Source organism: Haliotis rufescens, unplaced genomic scaffold (genome assembly GCF_023055435.1).
Source record: "Haliotis rufescens isolate VD_foot unplaced genomic scaffold, xgHalRufe1.0.p SCAF_1, whole genome shotgun sequence".
Classification (NCBI taxonomy): Eukaryota; Metazoa; Mollusca; class Gastropoda; order Lepetellida; family Haliotidae; genus Haliotis; species Haliotis rufescens.
Window position 1 is genome coordinate 46,007,440 of NW_025963779.1, and position 17,988 is coordinate 46,025,427.

Sequence of the window (17,988 nt, forward strand, 5' to 3'; positions counted from 1 at the left end):
GGAAAGGAGGACTCTCCCCAAGCAGATCAGACCAAGTTGTACATGATGGTGGGTTGTTAAAATTGTCCATTAACAGAGTTTTAGGCATAAAATAATGGACATTTTGTTCCAGTATTACGGATATGACAGTTAAGCATACACCAAAAATCATATGCTATTACAAACGACAGGAATTCCAATGCAATGATGTTCGGTTAAAAAAAAACTGTAGATTTCCCAAGTACAGTGCCGAGTCAAATATAGCCACTTAAAGTTTATATTTTTCAGATATGAAGTCTATACCTTTTCTATAGCAGTTTAGCCTATCCTGAAGTAAGACCATTGTTGATTGAAAATAGAGAAAAAGAACATTAGGCATACAGCCTGTAGAGTATTTCATGTCAGTTAGGAACTGACCATTCAATTTTCTGGGGGAGCTGAAATAAGTTCTTACCAGGTGAGCTGTAAATGGCATCTTTCGACATATTTTATGAATAAATCGTATTGGAATGTGAATAGATTTTGCACTTGGAAGAAATGGTTCTGAAAGTTATTTTCTGCGGACAGACGGGCTGATAACGCTGATTCCATTATACCCCCTAACTTTGGTCGGGGCTACAATGAACTAATAATCCAATGAAATGATATTCACGAGGGTTTTTAAAAGGAATTCATGAATAGATATTTACTCATTTAGATGTTTGAGACCTGTGAATTACAAAATGGCGACTGTGAGACCATCTTGGATTTCTGAATGAGGTTATATTACTGTATGTTGTGCTGATCATCCACACCTAGTTTCATAAAGAGCACTTATTAGTATGGTAAAAGAGTTTTAAATACAGTTAACTATCCAAATTTCGACCAATCAGAGGACTCCATTCCGTTGGTATTGTAATGATATGTGCTTTGTGTGTAAAATTATATCTAAATATCTCTTTAAACAAAATCAAACAACTAAATTTCGACCAATCAGATGCCTTGGTTATATTGCCATGATGGTAAGAATCCTGACATACGTTGTATCTAAATACCAAATTTGAACAAAATCTCTGAATATCGATTAATAAGCTCTGCAGATGCCCTTTCCATTTCCATTGAAGCAAGGTAGTAACATAAATAAAGTCATATTGTATAGCGTCCCTAGATACACCTTTGTACCAAGATTTAACAAAATCGTCAGTTATGACCCATAATGAAAACCTGTAAATAACAACCAGGTTGTCGTTGTTGAGAGGTTGTTGGAATGTGAAGGTGTAGTGCACTTACACAAGTTCAATGTCTCCACTATTTGTTGTTCCTGAATAAATCGGACAGTTGAAGGAAGCTATTACAAATAATTAGTCTTCACTTTATTCAGTACTTGTAGGCCACGGGCCTTTTTGTACAAACAAAATACAATTTAGGTGCAAAAAGTATAAAATACAACACATTCCTTTGCATTTTTGTGTGTTGAAAAAGCAGTTTTCACATTTTATCAAAGTTGGAGTATTTGTGTTCTTACAGCATTGGCGTAAAACAAGTACTTTTCTGTATTCATATTAATAGGGTCTTGCAATTAACAAAAAGTGATATTCATTTTCGATATGGTTTAGGTTACAAACTTTACATTTTCTAAATTCACGAGGAATATTGAACTGAACCGAAAATAAGTCCTGATCCATGAATTTATTTAGAGTTGTACTACGCAAATAGTTCTCACATGAAATGGATGTTTTAAACTGTGCATAATAAGCCATTTAGGGTTTTTCTCATAGATTAGTATGCCAAACCTGAAAAAAAGGTTTTACCCGCTGACGTAACAGACTCGGTTCTGTGTCACTGAACCCCAAATTTCAGCTCTGTATAATAGTATTGGTGTTTACTTTGTATCAAAACATTTGAAGTAAAAGTGAGGCAAGTATGGTGTCAAGGAATGTATACTAATTAACAGGACCATGAACACCTTTCTTGACTCAATAAGAATATTATTTAAAGCATTCGACCTCAGTAATATATTGCTAAAATACAAGCCAAGATAACTGTATCCAGTAACTACTTCATATGCATTTCCATCATAATACCATTTTTTCATAACGTGATAAACCTCCCCTATTTTTGAAAAACAACTATTTTAAATTTGTTTTCGATAGATTGAATGGCATTTCCCATTTACAACAGTCATCATGCAAGATATTCAGCTCCATTTGTACGTTGTTGTCAGTATTGCCAAACACAATAACGTCTTCCGCAAATAGAAGTAGAAAAAATATATATAAATTCTGGATGTAACTTAACACCAAAACGACAATTTTGTTCCATTTTTAAACCAATTCGTTTATGAAAAAAATGAAACTAAAAGGGACAAAGCATACACCCTTGCCTCACACCAATGAAGCAACAAATATACCAGATACTCTGTTGTTTGAACAAACACAAGCCTTTACATAACTGTACAAGGATTGTCACATTTTACCCATTTTAGCACTCAAACCATGTTTTACAATGGCTTCCATAGATGTCATCAAGGCCAGCTGATTTATTATGTTTCTTGGCACTGATGCTTTCAAAAAGTTAGGATCTGGTGATTGGGGATTCTAATATGTCAATTGTCAGTTCTTGCACATAACCATGACCTGTCATGATGTCCTCCACCTCACCAAGATTATCCTGAATACCCATTGGTTCAGAATTCAGCGACCAGAAATAGTCCCCCAATCTTGTATATCAATAGGGGTGGGTCGTTGTGGTCGTCCAGACACACGCTTTATGATGTCCCAAAAGAACAGTTTACAGTCTACCACTGCTGCATTTTCTTACATTGTGCAAACTGGTCCTTCTTGATTCCACACAGTTATCTGTATTCATTGCAAACTTTGTTTTACTTAATTAGGTATGAGTTATCTCTAGTTTCTTCTGAATGCATTTACATAATGGCACCGTTCATGTTTTTTACAGAGACATTCATGATAATCGGGGAACATGTCACTCGATGCTAAACCATAATCTATCACACTACACCCTAAATGCCCAATATGGGGCACGGGTGGCCCAGTTGTCTAATGCGCCGCGATTTGCAGTGCAGAGTTGCGTCCCTTGGGCACGCCAGAAACCTATGATTGTGGGTTTGCCCCGATTATGTTTCAAGGTTTGTCAGCACCATACCCGTGCTCGTGGGTTCACCAAAGTGGTAAACGTCTGAGGCCTGCATCACTTTGGGCATTCCTCCCACATTAAGCTGACATGCCGTGATATAACTGGAATACTGTTAAAAGCGGCATTAAACTCACTCACTCACTAAATGCCCAGTAAATGTTCAGTCAGCAATTTGATAGTCAGTTCGAAATCTTCCATTCACAATATGTATGTTCAGAATTGAACACATTTCAAAAAGAGTTTTTCCAAAGTAATTTATCACATGAATATCTTTCAAATTAGGGAAAAATCTCAAATATATCTACTAAGTAATTATTACTTTCAACATGGTGAATAACATCGTTCTCCACATTGCCTGTGTCACACCGGTTCTACTGTTCATGTACAATGGACCTGTGAAGATCTGGTGTAGAATAGGTCTTCAGCAACCTATGCTTGTCGTAAGAGACAACTAACGGGATCGGGTGGTCAGACTCGCTGACTTGGTTGATGCATGTCATCATATCCCAAATGCGTGGATCGATGCTCATGATGTCAACCACTGAATTGTCTTGTCAAGACTCGATTATTTACAGACCACCGCCATGTAGCTGGAATATTGCTGAGTGCAGCGTTAAACAACAGGCAAAGAAACAAACAAAGTACAATGATAGAGACAGCTGGGTACTCTTCCAGTGTACTCAATCAAAAATACAGCAAAATCTCCACCCCAATTTTGTCTATCTTTGTTATTATTACCAGGTCGATCTGTCCAGCTGGATATATGAAAACACACATAATGTAGATCTACTGAAACCAAACATTCTTTTATCCAACAGAATAATAATAGCATGTTCTCTGTATCGAAAATCAATAACACGTCTTACCAGTGAATATTTTATCAAAAGTATTCCTCCCGAATACCTCTCAAACTTGGACCTTTTTGTGGCTGGTAAACAAAAAAGTTCATATTCTGGAAAAATGTCACTAAAGTAATTTTCTATTGACTATGTTTAATATAAAGCAACAATGTCATGTTCACATACAAAAGAAACAAAGCCAAAGTCGGACAGTTTGATGGTTAAATCTTCTATATTCCTTGCAATGTTAGATGTGCTTTTGCATAACCTTCTACCTTGACAGCAGCATCCGCTCCTGATCCACAGTTGACGATGTTCCACTTGAGTCGTGATCTGCGACTGGAGCCGACAACTGATGCTCATCACCTTCCAGAGTAGTAGTTGGCATGTCCTAAATAACGAGCCTGCCATTCTTATAATAGCCCCTCTTGTTCTCAGATCTGAGTAAAGTCAGTTTCTCACGCTGTCAATTATTACGAAAATTGCAAGAAACTGAGCAAAAGCAATAAAAAAATGTGAACATAGCAAAAAGTATCCTATATTTCCAATCAAACTTTGTTTATAAGAATATTTTACATTAAGGGGCGATATGTACGATATTAACCCTTAATGTAAAAAAAATATTTTTTACATTAAGGGCTGCGGGTTGTTACTCTTAATGTAATTTTTTTTACATTAAGAGTTAATACATAACCCTAAACGTAAACATTTTTACATTAACACATTAAGGGTTGCAACAAAGCTTTAATACATGAACCTCTGACTGCTACGGCTGCAGCATCATTCACCTTGGCCACCATGAGGTCCCCACCAGCAAATACAGTATACAGGCGTATGAGTAGTTTACACCAGTAAACCGACACGGGCTACACCGAGTCCCATGCCAGCTGTTACAAGCGCAGTGTCAACTCCGTCGAGAGCATTCACAGCTCTGCGATAATTTTTATACCAACCAAGTCTCATCTCCCTCTCCTTCTCTATTCAATGTTATATGTCACTTATTTGATGTAATCGAAATCCATCAACAGTATCCATCTTTTCAGATGCCTCATCAAGCGCTGGATATAAACCCATAGTGTATATTACGGTCATATAATAGTCTTTAATTGGTCTTGCTTAAATGTTTTGAGAGGAAAACATCAACCTTATCAAATGTATATTATATGGCATGAATATCTTAGTAAGACAAATGCTGTCACTTTTAATAATTTGGACCCCCTCAAGGGTTGCAACGGGTGATGCTCCAATATGAATAATACTGCAACGTTGTCGTTGGTGTTTCTTTAGCCATTTAATCGATAGACCTGGTAATATTTCGAAGGCATCTTCCGGTGCATCTCCGAACAAGACTTCAATAATAAGCGTAGAAAGATTAGGTATTGCACTCAAGTTCTGTTTAATATCATGGAATTCAGTAACCAAATTTAAACTAACATTTTTTTATGCCGGACGACTATATAACATATAACCTGGGTTTTCTGGCAGGGGGGTAACTAACACACTTTTTCGTTTTGATGGGATATAAGCCCCGAGTACTATCCCACTATTTATTATCTTAGTTAAATTATGTGCCTTACCCATCATCACATATGGTGGGGTAATGATGATATTCAATAGCCACTCGATGTTTGCTTCGATCATAGTCCATTTATTATCATCATTGAGAGTAAGATTATTCTAAGTATTTTTATGGAGTCTACTAACGTCAACATCGCTTACATCTCCTAGATTACCTGTGAATGTAACTTCTTTCTGCTTGTATACATTATCTTGTAAGTGTAAAGCGTATAACTTACCATCGGTACCGGGTTTACCGAATCCTTCTGTGTCTCCATGACGGAAAGCGCAATTGTATTACATTGTCTGAGCGTTCCAGGGCCTGATGAATCAACCATTATTTATAATATGGAGTGTAACACTCAAGTATCCTATATGTACAGGTTGATGTTTCACATCTAATACAGAAATTTTGAGGTCTGAAATAATATGCCGCTTTAATTTTTTATATTGTAATGATGAGAAAGATTCCGTTCTACCGCAATTGTATTTTTCATCTTTGACTGGAATAGCTCTGAGTAGAGTTGAAGGACTTTCGAGTTGAATATTATCCGTCGTGCTTATCTGATCAAGATGGATGCACAACTCTTTATAGGGAACTAAATCAGGCAATTTAACTCCCTGCACTTTTGTGTTGGGTTGTATTGTCATTTTCGTTGGTAATCCAAGTATATCTACTGCTAAGTACGGGTGAAGTTCTATTTCTTCTTTTCCAGCACTTTAAACTCAGTATCCCATTCGACTCATTTAGCTCCCAAAGACTTAAAAATTTCATCATTGAGTGAGCATACGCTGTAATACCCATCAGATATAGTGTAGTGTAGTGTTTGTTAAAAGTTCTAAACTCATTATTTTCTCTCGCAGCACTTATATTGGTCCACTGCGGGTAATACGTTACATCACAGATAGCGACTTCAAGTTGACCATCCGAGTTATCGATAGTATGAAGCAGTTGAATAGACTGACCATTTGTTATTCCTAGGAGTGTAACATACATATTAAATATACAATGATACTATATCATAACTTAAATATGAAATCAACTTATATTACTAATCAGTCGATTTTAGTAAGTGCCTCTGGTGCTAATTTTTTTGTTGAATTCCCTGATATCTTTGAAAAATACAGGTTCACGGCAACTAGCGATAAAATGGTGCATGATTGGTTCCACAATCCGATGTAATTTTGGCAGAATCAGTTAAACTTTGCCATATGGTTTGCAACAACAGGATGTGATGCATCTCTTTATGCCCCAGGATTTGAACTAAATAAGTCTGTTTTATCATTTCACGTGTACTATCAGAGCAGACGTATACTTAAAGAAATTAGTGCTCCATTACCGCAGGATCGAGCATGGAATGCATCAAACAACCCGTACAATAGGTGGGCATTCGAACGTATTTGTCAGGAATTTAATGTTTCTACACGTAAAGATTGGCGTCTGAGTGGAGTTAACCATGGTCTAGGTATTCAATACGCTGGTGCACACTCAGTTAAAGAAGTGAGCGATGATTTACTGAAAAGAGGTCGGCTTCTTCCGAGCTTTGCTCTCTCGAGTAACAAGTGGAGAGATGATCGTATGAACTTTAAGGGTGGTGTTGCTTTCACCGTCCAAAAGGTTGAGCAACCACCTGGAAATGCTTGGAATGATACTCTATATGATAAAACAGAAAATAATTTTACTAACCCAGGAGTTGTAAGAGTTAATGAATCAATAAGAACTTATGTATGGGCAATTCTTGGTGCACAATCGCAAACACGAACGTGAATAATCGGTTCTGGGACGGCGCTCGATGCACAAAAACAGTTTGTTGCAAACGTGGAGGATGCTATTAATTCACAAGTTGACATACCATCGTCTATAAGCATTATCAAGATGTATTACAGTACGCTCAATCCAAGGTAGACTACGTTTATGCGCCGGGACTATACATGTCTCCGAGTAATATGGAACCAAAGATCTGTCAAGTGATAGGTTATAATAATAAAATTGTTATTGCTACCAATCAACAAAAACCAGGTACAAATTCAGATATTAATACCGAATTAATAGCACAAACAAACACAGGCGAAACGGGATAAAAACAACAAGAATTAAAATGTGTACACACATCAGCCGGCATTGGTAAATATCTAAGAGGTTGGAAGATGGATATTTAATTCCAACATGGATGTTAATGATGTTAAGCCTGTCATATCGAGCAAAATTAATGCGGAATTAGATGATTTACATAGTATAAAATACCAGCTGACGATTAAAATGTCATTGAGTAAAAGTAGCGCAGACGATAGCACTGAATATACCGAACCATATTTCCGGAGCAATCAAGAAGTTATAACCGAATCCGATACTATAAACGCATCATTAGATACATCAATTCAGAGGATACAGGAAACTTTAGAACGCTGGACTAATAGAGGTTGGGGTTGGGGTGTGGATAAAATCGATAGTTTATATTTAGATATAGCAAATTATATGCCCTTCAAAGGTGGATCTTATATAGATTTACCCCCGTATTATAAAAAGAAAAAAGCCATAATTAATGTAAAAAATAAAGGCAATGACTGTTTCAGAATGATGATAAGATCTGCCTTGTTCCCCATAGACAAAAAACTTGGATAGACCTTCTAGCTATCCCCAAAACGATGGACTAAACCTCGATGGTATAGACGAACCTACACCAATATCACAAATTGATAAGGTGGAAAAGCAAAATAATTTAGCTATTAATGTTTTCGGACATTCTTCTAAAGGAATTGTTGTACACAGGATAAGCTCCGCTCCAGAACATATTCCCTGAATCAATGCATTTCTGATCGCAAAAAGATGGTAAATATCTTTATACATGGATAAAGAGTTTAAGCAGGATATTATATGATCAAACAACCCATAAGGAAAAGAAATATTTCTGCGAAAGATGCCTACATGGGTACAGCAGACAAGATCTATAAGAAGCGCATAAAGTAGACTGTAGAGGTGTTGGACAGAATGCTATCAGGATTGATATGCCTAAAGAGGGGAAAAATATATTAAAATTTGAACATTATTGTAATCAAATGCCAGTACCGTACGTAATTTACACCGACTTCGAAGCATTTATCACACCTATAGAAAATACCGACCGAAGCAATCAAGATAGTTTTACATACAAAACTCAAGAACATATTCCTTGTGGGTTTGGATATATAGTTGTAAGGCATGATGGGAAAACAAACCCGCCCGTGATCTATAGAGGTCCCGATGCAGCGGGAAAGTTCCTAGAATATCTACAAAATGAAGAGAGAATAATCAGGGAAAATGTATCGCGTAAGAAACCCATGTGTATGACGAGGGATGATTGGAGGGCCTATAAGAAGTCAACGAGTTGTCATGTTTGTAATAAACCCCTGAATGGGGATTCCGTAAGAGATCATTGCCACGTCATGGGTAATTATCGGGGAGCCGCGCATAACGAGTGTAACTTGAAACTAAAAATGAATTCTCAAACAATACCCATCCCCGTTGTGTTTCATAACCTTAGAGGATACGATTCTCATCTCATTATGCAAGCTATCTCAAAGACAGACGGTGGCTTAACGTGTATTCCTAATAATATAGAAAAATATATATCGTTCTCGTTGACTAAAACTATACATTATACGGACAAGGATGGGAAAGCCAGAATAAAGCAAAGTAATGGGCTTAGATTCATAGACTCCGTACAGTTTCTGTTATCTTCCCTGGACAATTTAGCTAATGTGAACAATCCTGATGACTTTGCGATAACAAATCAATATACCGATAGGTTAACTCGTCATTTGTTGCTGAGAAAAGGTGTATATCCTTACGAATATATGGATGATTGGTCTAGATTCGACGAAACTAAATTACCCCCCCTTGAATCATTCTATAGTAACTTAACAGAATCTAAAATAACTGATGCCGATTAAGAACACGCTCTGACAGTGTAGGATAACTTAGGTTGTAATAATTTAGGTGATTATCACGATCTGTACTTAAAAACCAATGTACTGTTACTCGCCAACATATTCAAGATATTTAGAAAGACATGTTTAAAACAATACGGCTTGGACCCGGCATGGTACTATTCCAGTCCCGGACTATCGTGGGATGCATTGTTGAAGAAGACCGGTGTAGAACTAAAACTACTCACCGATTACGATATGCACTTGTTTAATTGAGAAAGGGTTAAGAGGTGGTATATCGATGGGGGCTAAAAGGTATTCTAAGGCTAATAATAAATTAGTGGATCCGAGTAAACCCGACACGCATATATTATATCTCGACGCCAACAATTTGTACGGATGGGCTATGAGTCAGCCTTTACCCACGGGTGGTTTTGAGTGGGTCGAAATGAATGATATCTATAATATCAATGTGAATAAAGGGTACATACTAGAAGTTGACTTGGAATATCTAACTTCGTTACATAAAGACCATAACAGTTATCCACTAGCTCCCGAAAGATTAATGGTGAATACAGATTGGATGTCGGAATATCAACACTCCTTGATGGGTAATACTAGGTTAGCTAACGTAGAAAAACTCGTACCAAATTTGATGGATAAGATAAGATGGAAAGATAGCTACCAGCGATTTTGAAAAGAATCTATATAAGCTCATGAATAACTCAGTATTTGGTAAACCTTTGGAGAATCTACGAAAGCGTGTTGATGTTAAATTAGTCAGATCTAATGAGGAAGAAAGACTCAGGAAACTTATAGCCAGTCCGGCTTTTAACAGAAGCAAGATATTTGATAACGACTTAGCCGCATTGCATATGCAGAAGAGTAATATAAAATTCAACAGACCGGTGTACGTTGGTATGAGTATTCTTGACTTGTCAAAACACTTAATGTATGACTTTTATTACAACGAACTTAAGAAGCAATATGGCGATAGATGTGAGGTGTTATATACTTACACAGATTCTTTGTTGATGGAAATACAAACCGAGGATGTGTATAAGGATATGGCAGAAAAAATAGATATGAACAACACGAGCGATTACCCAAAAGATAATCCACTGCACAGCGTAGCAAATAAAAAGGTGTTAGGTAAGATGAAGATGAATGTGCTGGGACTCCTATAGCGGAGTATGTCGGATTAAGACCTAAGATGTATTCTATAAAGAAGTCCGATAATGGAGAGATATGAAAAGCTAAGGGCGTTAAGAAGTATGTGGTAAAAAAGCATATCAAACACGAAAGTATAAAGAAGCATTGTTCAAGGGTAGAACGTTCAAACACGAGATGAACTCTTTAAGAAGTTACAATCATAGGATATATGGATTAAGAATGAACAAGACATCATTATCCCCCTTAGATACAGAGATGGATTGATAAGGATGGTGTAACCACCTATGCTTATGGTTATTTAGGGCGGTAATACTGTATCGTCGGGAACTATGAACAACTCTTCTCTTACAAATGCCCTGCCTGGTCCATCTTTAAGATAATAAAGAATAGGCTCGCCTTCTTTCGTAACCAATCAACTAATGTTATATGTCTTAAGGGACCAAATCGGATCGGTTGCACAACGTAGGCCTCCTTCGAGTTCACCGGGGCTGGTATAAATACCGTATTTTCTTGAGTATAGTGCACACCCATGTATAATGCGCACACCCCTCTAGTGGGTTCAATATTTTGGAAAAAAAAGAAATTTGAATATTATACGCAGAAAAAAATTACACCGTTACCTCTTAAGCGAAGTCCGGCAAAAGAACGGGTGATGAAAAACTTTGTCAGTACAAATTCGAAATTTGAGATAAAAAATCACCAGACATGTTTATTTACCGTTTAAATAGTATTTATTGTTCTACTAGGCATTGTTTTATATCCAGGGATTAAGATTACCTTGTGTATTTTCTCGTAAACTAAGCCGGAAACAGCAATCAGCTGTACACACGTTTTCTTGGAATCGACCGATGATTCGGTCAAGACACACCCAATGATATAACTTTATAGTATTTTTAATGCAAGGATCGGCAAAAATTGTATCTGAAACTATTTTCTTTATCAGGAATAATATATTCCATTATTTTCTTAATTATATGCAGCCTTTACTAAACATATTTAAAATAATAATAACCCTAAGCGAAGCAGCTGATCGCTCTTCCCGGGTATTATTTTTTACATGGAACCAGTCTGACCAGTCACCGTCAAGGCTCACGCGCATGTGATCGTGTGATCGCGAGAATTTCATGTTGACATAGAATCGTCAAACAAAAACAAATATGACTTTTAACGAGTCAAAGTATGTCATTTATGATATATGTATCCATTCTCTGTCAACTAAAGTTCGTTTAAAGGTGTCAATAGCGGTATTCTGACCGTGGTTGCTGTTAATAACGGTGAGTTGTGCAATCTTCCGATCGCTTCACACACGATTTCGCCGAAATTAATAAAAACAATATTAAAAGGAATTTTGAATAAAAGTAATGAAATAAGTAACAAACATAAGTCCAGATATACAAAGAACACTGACAGTGTAATTACATGATTAATTTGCGTACTTCAGTATGGATTTGTTGACATGGTATTTCCGGTGTTGCGTGCTCACGGCAATGTCTTTCCATGGGGGGAAAAAACATCCAAACTCATTCTTCGTGTATAATGCGCACCCCCTTCTACACAGCTGTGCTTTTTGGGAAAAAAGTGTGCACTATACTCAAGAAAATACGGTATCTTACGCTTACTCTATCCAGAAGTTTTCGTTCTTTGCCTCTCCTCGGTGCTGAAGATTCTGAAATCACGGATTTCATTTTAATCGCATCGGATGGTTTCTTCCCGATTAATCTCGTTACTTCATTATTCAGCACTGATACAACAGCTCATAATCGTGTCACCCATTCGGTTGATCTCAATCATTCTGATTTCATTTCGATCCCATACTGATATCCAAACAAACGTTCCACTAATGTCCGGTTAAAATTTTCACTACGGTGGGCCTCTTTTTCACCACGCCTGATTTCGACATCGTGCTTTGTTACACAGTTTAGTTACCGATCCCATAAACCCGCGACCAGGATCTACTTGAAATAACTTAGGCCATTTTATTGGTCCGCGTTTATATATGCGGCTCAGTGCATTAGCTACTTCTGTTGAATCTTTCGAGGTTAATGGCTCAGCCTCTTTGTATCGACTTGCCACATCCACTATGGTTAAAGCGTATTTATACGTTTTGCGTCTTACCTTATCGTGGGGAAGAAACAAGAGGTCAGCCTGATGAACTTCATTCGTTGTAAAAATATCAAACTTCTTCCTCGGTATATAACGCAGTGCTGGTAAGTATATTTGCCACATCGCTTGATTCTTTAACCAATCCTTGGCCACATCTTTAGATACCTTAGCCGCGGTGGCTAATTTTTTCATTGCTCCTATACCTTTCCAATATCCTCGTGGGCTATAGTAAATTTTATCCATTATTAATTAATATTGATGTTTCTTTTAATACGACTCATGACGATCGTTGAATCGCATCAGCGTTTACACATAAAAAATTCCATCTGTAGTAGCAGTATAGGTATATAAATCTGACTCCAGTTGAAGTGAGCCAGAACCCCCATTACCTATACTACTCTAGAGAAAGGTGGAAACAGATGTATATGTCCCAAACGAATGACCTTAGAAACCCACAATCAAGGAATTGGTAAATCATAATTATAATTCTTTGGTGTTGTTCCCTTTAGCAATCATCTGGAACAGTTTCAGATTAAAATGGTTTTGCATCTTCAATAAGTTTATATTTATTAAATATGTACCGTATTCAAGTAATAAGCACCCAGGGCGCTCTCAAAATTAGAAATATGGGGTTCTTATTAGAATATTATTTTGGTGAACAGAGTCGAAAGATAAATTTTGTGGTTTATGCTGCCAGCCTAAAATGTTTATATACGACAGATATATTTTTCCAGAATTTAATTGCCCATAATTAAGGGTGCACACGCGTTCATATTATACGCAAATAAATAAAGTCTTTTGTACACTGATCAATCGGAAGGGGTGCTAATTTGGATTGTTCACTAGCCAATGAATTAGCAAATATCGCCATGGGCGCTTATTAGAGCAGGGCGGGGCGCTTATTCGAATACGGTAATCATTTTCTTATGTAGACAGTCCCTCCTCCCGATGGTATAGTGAATGAGTGAGTATAGTTTTAAGCCGCTTTAAGCAATATTCCAGCAATATTACAGAGGGGGACACGAGAGATGGGCTTCACACATTGTACTCACGTGGGGAATCGAACTTGGGTCTTCAGCGTGCCGATCGAACGCTTTAACCATAAGGCTACCCAACCACCCTTTTTTATAGAAACACTTGAAATAAAGTTCAGAATACATATGATATGATTTACTTTCATCAATTTATTTTATAATGCATTTGAAGATCAATCATGCAATCTGACAAGTAAAATTAATCTCCAGTACCATAAATGTTTATTTGATAGACAGTTATGAAAACATATGTAACTTGTAAGGTTACTAAATTACATCAGTGATATTGAACCATGTCCACAATATTTTAAGAAGCATTCAAACCAATAGTAATTAACATGATAAACACATCATTTCATAATTCATAACACATCATTTCATTTGATAAAAAAATATAAACTGTCTTGGTTATTATTGAATTATTAACAGGTTATAAAGAATATGCATATATGATGAACATAAGTTGCCTTTTATATAGGCATCCATCCAGGTTGAATGACAAAAATATTTACTTAAATGGTATGATATTTTTTTAATTGTGCGACTAACAAAAGACACTTTTTCATTTCAGAATCTATCTAAACCTCATAAACAAGAGGTTCACTTGTGGGATTTGCAGAAATAGTTGAAGAATCAGAGAAAAGTTATTCCATCTTGTGTCGTCGAGGTGATTCGTGAACGATTTCCATCTGATGTATGTACTGTTTTCTCTATGCTCACTAAAATAAACTTTTTTCATTGAAATCTTGTTTTAATGGTCTCGGCCTACAATCAGCCTTTGCTGTTTCTTTTAATAAGTGTCTGTAATACAGGGTGGCTGATGCTGGATGAGGGAGTTGTTGGCAAGGGCAAAGGAGGGGGAAAAGACTGAAAATATAGCACAAGCACTGGCTAAATGCTTAGTGTTAGTGCAGTGGTTGACTATTTCAAAAGTACAGTTCTCTTGTCTGAAGCAATGTACCTCACAAGACACATTAATATTTGATTACTTGTAGCTCGGCATGAAAATAAACACAATTTGCATACAATGAAACGGATCTCAAGACAACATCGCGGATATTCATGATGATCTAGTGAAACTATGAACAAATATCACCTTACTCCTGCTAAAACACATTTCTTAAATGTTACTGTGGTTAGATTTTATCTGTTTAATAACTAAACAGCAAACTTTTCTGAGTTACTTCAACTTTATGGCATTTGTTTACAAAAACACCCCTGTCAGGGGGTCTTGATGAGAGTGCTGTCCCTTTAGCCTGTTTCCATATAAGGATCGTACACCATCTGCTTCCAATCAGTTTCAGAACCAGCAGGTATAAACTCTCACAGAACACAACAGCAACTCAGTAAGAGTCAATATGCGCAACACAATGGAAGGAATAAGCTCAATTAATACAACGGACCCTTCCAACCATCATCATGAATCTTACAGTTTGTTATCCATGCATTGTTGTCTTATCAGTCACGATTTTGGAAAATGAAATAGTTTTAGAGAAATTGTGTTTAGCGTTGTATTTTGAACAGTGGGCACAGAACAAAACAATAGGCATCTGAGAAGATAGAATCACACACCTGTACCTTCACCACGTGAAACAGGTGTAATAAAGTCTTATGACGTCATTCCTTTATCAACTGGCACCAATGACGTCATATTGCAAGGGGCATAAGCCATGATATGTTAATTATGGAAATAAAACATGAACCGATTTAATGAATAAAATAAATTAGATACTTTTGATATTTTTATTGTTTTGCCTCTGAAACTACTAGGTAAATACTTTTCATGATGAAAAAGTACAAGAAAAACAGGTTTATTTTCATGTGACCTTTAATGCATCACACAGTATTTTCAATATGGATACCTATAAAGTGGACATCAGATCTGATTTCCATGAGGATAATGTAGCTTGGGTCCTCCATGCAAGGTCACAGCTTCATAGGTCTTGTGATGTCTAATCATAAGGTCACTTGTACTTTCACTTAATGTCAGTTAATCATACACTGAAATTGTGTCCATGCAAATGAAGCAATACTGGGCAGAATCAGAATTCTAACAAGAAAGTCAACAAGCAAATTTATGTTCCAGCTGTCTAACTGTGTCAGCAACAATGTCATCCAAATAGGAGAACCAGACTTGTACATTTGCCAAGTGGTGTCAACCCACAGTAAGTAAATTTAATCAGCAGTGAATTTATCAGATCACAGAGGTAGCCTTCAATCCTTTTTTAGTTAATATCCAGTTAGATTTGTTGTGTCAATAAAAATGACAGATATAATGGGTACATGGGAGTTCATCCTTTCATGCACAGTTGTAGCTTGGCAACAAAACACTTATCCTTGTAAAATATAATTGATAAGACCTACTGAAAGGCATTGATGTAGGTTGTGAAAATAAGATAATTGCAAGCAAAGCGCACAGATCAAGAGCTGGCATTCAACTAATACAACCATGACAATGTGCCCATCAGTGGACTGCAGCACGGAGCAGCCGACGAGCCCGCAGTTCATGCATATGGTTTACATTAACAAGCCAATTACCTCTTGGGTTATGCTGTTCACAATCAGACAACAACATATTGGAAACAAGTACAGATTAAAAATCAGAATATGTCAAGGGCAACAGACGTCGATATATGTCATAAACGCTGAAACACCTGAATTAAATACCTTAATAACTATTCCGCACTGGATAATTCAAGGAACCTATCTGAGCATTGTAGGTGAGGAAATTATGAAATTTGGCATGACAGCGTACCACTTGACAGTTTTTAGTTGAAACATCTGCGCCATATGTTTACCCAATAACCAATGGCAACAACACCACACGAATCATAACACAAATTAAATATTTGTATAATTCCCGGAGAGAGACCGGCTGTGTGGTGTCCCTAATATCTCCTCATCATCATCTGAACCCTTTTCCTGTCCTCAACACACACACACACACACACACACACACCGGTTCCCCACACGCAATAACGTGCGCACACGTACATGTCCACTGTTTATTAAAATGTATCTATTGCCACATTCATAAGCTCAACCTTTTTTACACGGACCTCTCCACGACGTATGTAGCAAATATTAAATTATGTAGCCAATGCCTTGGAGCAATAAGCATTTGTATAGTGCTTTATTATGAAACAGAAATGATGGACTGACTAACCTGAAGAGATAATATATATCATACCTTACCTTGGAATACACATCAGCCATTACTAGTTCCGTTTCGAGAATCATGGTAATAATCCCGAACATTCCGAACACAAGACAATAATCTGATATTTTTTTTCTCTTTTCATACAACGCCTTCCTCTTCCCAAGTCTGTATCCAACATTTTTCTGTCTGGCTTTGTGATGACTTCGCTCTGCCTCGGAATATTTCTGATAATCCGTTATGCCAACGAGAGCCACACCTGCCTCTTCTGTCGAGGCATAGCTCATTTTGGACGATGTCGGCAAAGACTGCATTGAAGTAGGTTTCTGCAGTTGTTTGAAAGAGGTGATGGCTCCGTTAACCCTCATGTAGTCAGCACCAATATCCGATATTGCCGACTCTTTCACTTTGTGTTTAATGTCCTCAGCTCTACTACACTCGGGTTCGCTGTGCGATCTACCGTCCTCCTCTCCTCGCCCGCCATTTAGCGGCAATATACGTTCCATCTGAGCGCGCGGGCGTGGATTTGTTTTCATAGTACTGTGAGCGCGGGGCGCTAGAGCTACACGGCAAGCGGTGTCACACGTTGGAAGGCTGTTTTTTTCATCAGAACAGAAGCTATAATTTTGGAGTTCAATATCAGGAGATGTGTAGCCACGGTTAACTCTGCCATCTTGATTGCGAGGACCGGGTAGAGGGGGGAAAGTTAGCTCGGGGAAATGTGGCGGTGTTGTCGTCTCTGCCATGTCATTCTGTGATTCCAGCAGCGACGTATCGCCAGCATCTATTATAGTTTCGATCCCCGAGCCACGACTGTCTGAAAGCCCAGTGAGCGACGGATGCTGTAGATACTCTGTCGAGTCAAGTCGTGCACGCTCATTGGCTGCTTCCACCAATACAAGCGACATATTTAAATATCATATAGAATTGTGGAATCGATCGACGACTCTCACTATAACAGAAAACAAAGCATTTGTAGTAGCGCTCTCAGGATTTAGGTTCTGTCGTCATCATTGAAATGGGAGGAAGGTTCAAATAGAGCTGACGGCTTATAGAGCATATAACTCTCCATTGCAATGTTTCACCATTGTAATTTTATAGAAAC

At 37.4% G+C, this 17,988-nt stretch overlaps 1 protein-coding gene across 5 annotated transcripts in view; it reads right to left on the bottom strand.

Annotated features, from left to right (window-relative positions):
- Positions 1-17,743, bottom strand: part of LOC124136479 (small conductance calcium-activated potassium channel protein-like) — a 444,627-nt gene extending 426,884 nt beyond the window's left edge. For all 5 annotated transcript variants that reach the window (XM_046502402.2, XM_046502399.2, XM_046502403.2 and 2 more), the window contains exon 1: positions 16,922-17,743. In XM_046502402.2, coding sequence (XP_046358358.1) covers positions 16,922-17,629 — 708 coding nt within the window. In that variant the 5' untranslated portion in view covers positions 17,630-17,743. The remainder of the gene's footprint in view (positions 1-16,921) is intronic.
- Positions 17,744-17,988: the final 245 nt, after the last annotated feature.